The following is a 7,469-nucleotide window of genomic DNA, read 5'->3' as shown; positions in this document are numbered from 1 at the left end:
TAGCACTGCAAGTAGAATACATTTAGTTCAATTTAAAAAAGTTGGTCTAGATTTGCGTTCCTAAAATATTTTATTGTGCACATGAACCTACATGTGCTACCCAAATGTTCTCAAAGTACAAATTTGGTCAGGTGTACTTTTAGCATTGAGGTTGACATTTGGTTTTAAAATTTAAATCTAACTTTAAAGGTAGATAGAGGTGTATAGAAAGCATCTCTGAACATATTTTCAGCTGAATATGTCTGGATTTAGACAGGAGATTCTTCAATGAATCTGTACAGTTCAGCTGACCCACTGCTTTTCCGTATTCACAACCAGCCATTTGAGCCATTCTACAAATACCATTCAATGTTATAAATCCATAAATTAAAAAAAGTTGTTTCCCAGACCTTTTGGGAAATTTTTCAAAATGGTAAACAAGTTATCTTTTTTTATCACTCCACAACCTTTTTTCTCCATCATAATATCCCAATGAAATACATTAACATTTGTGGTTATAATGCATCCGACTTACAGAGAAAAAGGGCTTTCGTTGACAACTTAAGTTTTTTAAATTAATTAAAAAAAGGTCCCAACATAATCTGAGATTTTATTTCATAGCTAGAAATTGGTTTTACATCAGGCAAAAATAATTAGATCAAATGTCTTGTGTAAAGTCAAAACCTAAAACTGAAAAAGAAAGACATCGATTCTTAAACTGTTTATTAGAAAGATGTAGACAGTAAAAAACAAAAACATTTTCACTGTAATTGAACAGTACTTGCTTCTTGTTACATTTTCAGCAGTGCAAATATGATTTGGTCATTACTTATTATAGTTCCAACAATGTCCAAAACCATGAGAGTGTACAGGTTAAAAAAAACTGTAGAAGAGCAACAAACCGCAGAATTCTGAGGCTTAACCAATTTTAACAGCTGCAAAACACTTTAATTTGCCTCTTCTCAGATATATGTGAAAGCTAGATGACAGAGTAAGAGAGGAGCTTTAAACAAATCCATCCAATTAATGGAAACCAAGCTGTTGTTGCTTGGTTTCAGTTGACAACTGGAGAAAAGCAAATCATCCTGCAATTGTTTCAGATTGATCCAGGTTTACAGACATTTAACAGGTGAAAGACGGACATGTAAGCTGCAGATACAGGCTTCCTGGATAACTAAATTACAGCACATGGAAGTCTTTAGAGGACCCAGTCAGTCAATGCATCTAATTCTTAAATCATGAGATACACTACACTGATTGACTACCTATAAAATCACAACATCGCCAACAGGGGGAGTCCAATCATTTTCAAGCAACTCATTTGAAAAACTGCAACTTTTAACATGTATTGCTCAGTTAGGTACAACTATGCAGTTTTTCCCCAACAAATAAAATGTGTGCTTAGTTGTAATATTTAACATTAAAACAAGGTACCCCAAAAAAGGTGCAGTGCAGCAAATGGACATGGAGATAGCTGCTCTGTACAATACCATGCAAATTAACCTCAGGTAGACTGTCTGGTCAAAGAGTTTGGAGCTGAGGCTATGGATTTAAATATGGCTACCGACTCATATGAACAGTTGTCACCGTCTTCAGTTTCAAGATTTACTTTTGTTAAGATTTCTCCCTCATCCTCCGTTCTTCCATCTTCTTTACAACGCTTTACTCCAAGTCCGGCATTTCTGAAAGTGAAAAATAGGTGTCGCTGAATCCATGCAAAGAAAATCACCGCTCTGGTTGCGCTCTGTAGAAGTACTCATTAATACTTACCATCGTCGTCGCTATCAAAAGTGTCCTCCTACAGTTTAAAGACAAACAAAAACGGAAAGATCAGGTTAAAGACATAAACTTGACTGTTAGCTTAAGCAAATGGCACAGTGGGAGGGGTTGCCATACAGTGTCAGATTTACTCAACACAAATGTCCATAACAGGAAAAATACTTCTAGATTTGTCACTAGTTGCTTTTTAGGAAAAAAGATGGTTAAATAATGCAGCTAAGTTGGTAAGTGTTGAAATGGAGCCATAAATTTATCTTCATTAATGGTAAAGCTCAGCATTTCTCTTCTTTATGCTTCCAGATGGCAGACTATGTCTTCAATCTTGCTACCACCCCCTTGAATAAGCATCTTTAGGATTGGTGCTTTGATAGGTATACGTAATCGGTACGATTATGAAAGGAAAATGTTTCCGTAACTACTTTTTTTAGAAATCTAGATATTTTATTTGAAAATGAGAAAGAGGAAATAAAGTCTGAAAATCTTGCTGTTACTGGACCTGAAGAAATACAACAAAAATACTCAGATTGCACAGGTTTATTGAGTTTGAGTTTTGATAAGCAAGTTTATTTATGTACACCAAAGATTGAAAACCTAATAAAGCATAAAAAGTAAAATAAAAATTCATAAAGTCTTACATCATCTGTATAATCATCATTAGCATCATCCGCTCTTCTCATGTTGTCCATCATCTGCAACAATAAAGTCAATATTACATTCATTTTTTAATTTTTGTTCAAACAAGCTAATGCTACCAACTTAAAAGCTAACTTAATACTGTCATAACACCAAGATCAGGATTTCTGGTACAATTGTTTGCAAGAAATATATACCAAGTATAAGCAAAAACGCAGCCATGCTGAAATGCATTTGTTTAATAACATGTTTGTACTGTACGTCATCAAAATTGAAGGTCAACATTTGAGGTATTTAATATAAGACTGTGAAAGAGTTTTATTATTCAAACTGAATTGCTTAAAAAAAATCAACTTAATGGGACTAATTCATATGAAGGCACCCACAAGCCCAAATAGAGGAATTTTCTTTTATGTTCCAACTCAATAGCAGTAATCTCAAAGCGCTTACATTTGAGAGTTGATCAAAGTTGGTCAGCTCCTCATCCGAGTCATCATCCCAGGCCTTCCAGTTGTTGAAGTCGACACTGAGCCAACACAACTGTGAACAAATAAGACCAGGATTATCTTTGCCCTAAGCCTGTTTAAAAAGATGCATATAAGTATATAAGTAATAAAATTGATGTTTCTTTTATTCAACATCTCAAACCAATCTTATCCTCAGACAGGAATTTTTTTTTATATAGTAACTGCTGTAATGGTATTATGAATTTCAGGTTGATAACTGTGCAGAAATTTCAGCAAGTTGAAAATCACCAGTGCTCAGGTTTTTCCGTAAGAATGAACCTGCTTTATTCTCAACGTTTCATGCACACTTGACTAACCTTAGTCTTCTCTTTTGTTAGTCTTGGCCACGTTATTCCCACTTCTGCTTTTCGTAGAAAGCACAAGACCGAACGATCTGTGCGTTTATGTTTGGAGTCCTGCATCAAGAGAATCGAAGAGAGAAAGGGAAAAAAAACTTTTCATGAAACTTTTCAGCGCTGTGTCTATTTATTGAATAAAGCTGTAACTTACATTTTCATCAATATCGAGATAAAGATCTATTTTGTTCTCGAATTTATCATTATCAGGTCCAACACAGCTGTGGGAGAAATTTGCAAGAATAAAGTGTTAAATTTTAGCTTTGTGCATGAATTTAACAATAATATTGCTACACCCAACTATATGGTCACATACCTGAATCCGAGCTTTGTTTTATCAAAGTTAACTTTGACATCTTTGGTGTCGGCCACACAGAACTCTACACAAACAAAATCCCTCCTGTCGTACCACTTAGTAAGTGCTGGAAGCCTGAAAGAATAAGAATACACATACAGAAGGTTAAGACTTCTTATAACTATTCAATGAGAAGCAAGAGGCAAAGATGCACTAATCAGTTATCTGAATTGACTCGGACTGTTAAATAACCGGCTAAATACTAAAATAAAAACTGATTTGTAACAACTTCCACCATTTTCAATTAAAGCATCAAACGGCATATGCTTTGTTACATCAACACAGATAGTGTTGCAATGCCTTAATTCTCTTTGATTTCAAAACCACAACTTCTACCAAAAGACCTGCAGAACATTTCTCTTGAGTGTTACAAACCTGGAAAAAAAAACCCTAAGAAAATTGGCAACCTGCAGGTCAAAAAATTAAATAAAACTGGAAATTGGCATCAGCCAGGAAAAGCCTACTCAGGGAATCTGCCATTTCAGATGAAACCAATCATGGTAAGTGCCATAAATCAAGTTTTGGTTAATTACGGTGCACAGATTTAATTACAAAACCATATTTCACTCTATTGAAGGGCTGGCCATCGTTTATATTAGGACCAAATAGTCACATCAGTGGTTTTTCTCCATCTAAATCACATCTCTTACAAAAAAAAAAAAATGTTACTGAGCTTCAACTGGGAGAAAACCAAAATATGTGTTAATGTGCAGCTGTAATGACAAATACTCAATCGGGAAATGTTTAACAACACAGTTGTGGGAGTCTAATCTCATTAAACTTCTCATTTTTAAATCTAGAGCTTTTTAATCGCACAGCAGAGGTAACTACAAACTACCTGTGTCAACACACACCAAATGTTTTTGCTACTGATGTCTGCAAGAACAGATGGCCTTCAACAAGGCCTTGTGTCCGGTTGCCACAGAGCCTCACGTTACACTCTTCACTGACAAAAGTAAAGCATTTGTTCATCCTCAAGCCTGACATGTTAGGCTTACTAAATTAATAATTCATTAAGTTACTGACTACTATGGAAAGACTGGTATTTCAACAAAAGGGAAACGTTTACTTATGACAGCAGAATTGGCATTACTCCACTGACCCATCTGATCAGACTGATTTTATGTTTTTATCGTTCATGTTTCTGAATGGTCTGGTCCAGCCTCATTTACACATTCTATTAAATAATTAACCCATCTATGTTTTTTCTAAAAATGGTTATTAAAGACTGAGAATAGGTAATATATACTTGGAATGTCTGTATTACCCATTTTAGTAGGGTAGGCAGTCTTAACACCTTTTTAACTAACTACTCTGACTGGTGAATACTTTTTATTTATGTTTTGTTTATTTCGAGTTGACATTGGAATGATGTTGAAAGAATCACTCGGACATTGTCATGTAGTACAACTCTACTCAAAATCAGCTAAAGAATGATCTCAATCTCAAAGATATCAATCTTTCTGTACCAGTCCATCCTGTTGCTCGACAAACTGGTTCTGTGTGTTTTATCTGAAATCCGTGTGTTAATTCACATGGGAGTCCATCTGTTTTATTCTGAATACAAGTAAACGCATATTAACAAGGAATTGTTTTTAAAAACACAAGAAACACCAGAGCTGTTAGCTGCCTGTTGTGATGTCATCAGAAGCACGTGCACATGGGCCCTTCTTTTTAAGAGGGATAATTTTTCCTTTTTCCAATTAAAACTAAAAAGGAAAATTATACAATGAAAGGTAATTCGATAGGAGGCAAACCATTTCTAAATAGAGTTTGGTTAATTACTCAGCTAAGATTCGCTAGTAGCTTTAAGTTTCTGCGCATCTCTTAACTGCTCTCTCTTAAAAATAAAGTAGCAATTAAAGGCTTGGATTTGCTGTTAAAATCCATCAGGTTTTCTGTTCAGCTGTAACATCCTGACTACTTCCACAGCCCTGGTGCTAATCTCATGACTGAGCCTTCCAGAGGTCTCGATGAGCATATTCTAGCTATGCTGACAAGGCTACTGTCCTCACCTCACTGAAACCATGCGGTGCCCCCGCAGAGCCCGCAAAAAATAGCCAACTTCCCGGTATTCCTTCCTGGATATTATTGTAACCGGACACTGCTATTTTTTCACGTCAAGTTAAAGTCAGGTTAACGTCAACAAGCTCTCAGTACATATAAGCAGGGCCAAACCTCCCGCCTTTGCAAAAGCATGTTATGAGGACAGCGACACCAAAGCCACCGCACTTTCCACACGCTGCCTCCTCCCGTTCATTCTCCACAACTTACATTTCTCGGCGTGAAGTGGGCTTCTTTCCAGAAGATAAACCAGTCTTAGAAGAAAAATGATGATGCTGTTTTTTTTTTGTTTTTTTTTTTAAAGAAACCGTTGCTCACACACGACCCGGGCAAACGCCGCTAGCTTGTGGACTACACGTACACTGGAATGAGAATAGCAGCTCTAACGCAGTCGGAAGCGGAGTAGATGTTTCTAGAGCTTTCAGCCACAGCCGCGAGTGATGTGAGAGGCGGGGATGTGAGATGCGGGGCGTGTCACTGTGCTTTCAGTCAAATACAGATTTACGGACAGGAAAAATAAATGCGTGCAAAATGAAGTAATACGATTTGAAACAACATTTAATTTCTATTTGGGATCAATAAAGTATTTGATTTTGAATGATCACTTCTATTAATTTAACGTGACTTATTTTTCGCACAACAAAACTATTTCACACATATAACGACGTGCACTGCAGAGAGAGAGAGAGAGAGAGAGAGAAAATCAGGGCACTGACGTTAATCCAAGAAATGTTTAAGAAAAAACGTATGAACTCCAAAGTTGAAACTTTGCGAGAAAAACCTAAGAAATTTTCTGGATTTTTTATTTTTATTTTTTATTATTTCTAAGCTCTAAAAGTCTAAATTTTGCAAAAACAAAAGGTTTGGGGGAAAAAGTTAAAGAAATTCTATAGAAAAAACGTATGAAAAATCGTCCGAGTTTGTAAAGTCGAACATTTTCGACTTTTTAAATTAGATTGATCTCAAAACTTCTGAGTTTTTGCTTGCAAGTTTTCGACATTTTGAATATTTAGATTTTTGAAACTCAGAAATTTTACATTCTTTTTCTTTGGACATTTGGAGCTCATAAATTTCCAAGTTTTTTTTCTCGAAAATTTCAGAGATTATTCTTAAAATGCCTGAGTTTTGGCGGACATGTGCAAACTTTTTCTACCTACAATTGCCCTAATGTTACAAACACGTGGTCTAAAGATAAAGCGTAAAAATGTAAGAGTTGGTAAAAACATAAGCATTTTTCCCCTGGGGGGCTCCGTAAGATCAACACAAAGTAGAACATAATTGATAGGCCAGGTGTCGTTAGATCTTCCACAATGGCTCAATAACTTTGGCTGAAAATGATAATGTGGATTTAAAAACCAGAACGCAGAGTTTAGCTGTTTTTCTCATTGACTATATTTGCATTACGCTTCCACAAGAAAATGACAAAAAGTACCATTAATATTCTTCAGATCTATTTTTCCGTTGGAAATGGTAAATGTTTTTTACGTCACTTTCCACTATTGGCATCCCAAAAAAATTTATCCACCCACGTCGATAGTTTTATGTTTTTCTTTATTTTAAAGACTAAAAATAGAAATAAAGATGCTGGTTCTTTAAAATGACATTTCCTTTAATTATTAATGAAATTTTGTCTTTAAAAAAGTCATGCAACTCTTGCAGCTTTAAATTAGTTTTGACATGAAAGCTATTTGTATTAGATCATGTAAAAAAATACTATATATATATATATATATATATGAATAGCAGTCAAACACAAAAAAACTTAAAATCCAGTTCTCTAGAGTTTTAGTTATTCTT

General features: G+C 35.2%; 1 protein-coding gene across 1 annotated transcript; it reads right to left on the bottom strand.

The window, feature by feature from the left end:
* Positions 1–685: 685 nt before the first annotated feature.
* Positions 686–6,263, bottom strand: ptges3b (prostaglandin E synthase 3b (cytosolic)). The gene is made up of 8 exons (XM_014986488.2): positions 5,883–6,263; positions 3,570–3,683; positions 3,408–3,474; positions 3,215–3,313; positions 2,842–2,931; positions 2,394–2,447; positions 1,750–1,777; positions 686–1,661 (listed from the first exon to the last, which is right to left on the bottom strand). Coding segments are annotated over exons 1-8 (474 nt in total). The 5' UTR covers positions 5,885–6,263; the 3' UTR covers positions 686–1,641.
* Positions 6,264–7,469: the final 1,206 nt, after the last annotated feature.

This window comes from Poecilia mexicana, unplaced genomic scaffold, assembly GCF_051168715.1.
Source record: "Poecilia mexicana isolate PSO_F unplaced genomic scaffold, ASM5116871v1 scaffold_7, whole genome shotgun sequence".
Taxonomy (NCBI): Eukaryota; Metazoa; Chordata; class Actinopteri; order Cyprinodontiformes; family Poeciliidae; genus Poecilia; species Poecilia mexicana.
The sequence above is the reverse complement of the archived record's forward strand: the minus strand, read 5'-3'. Positions and strand labels throughout refer to the sequence as shown.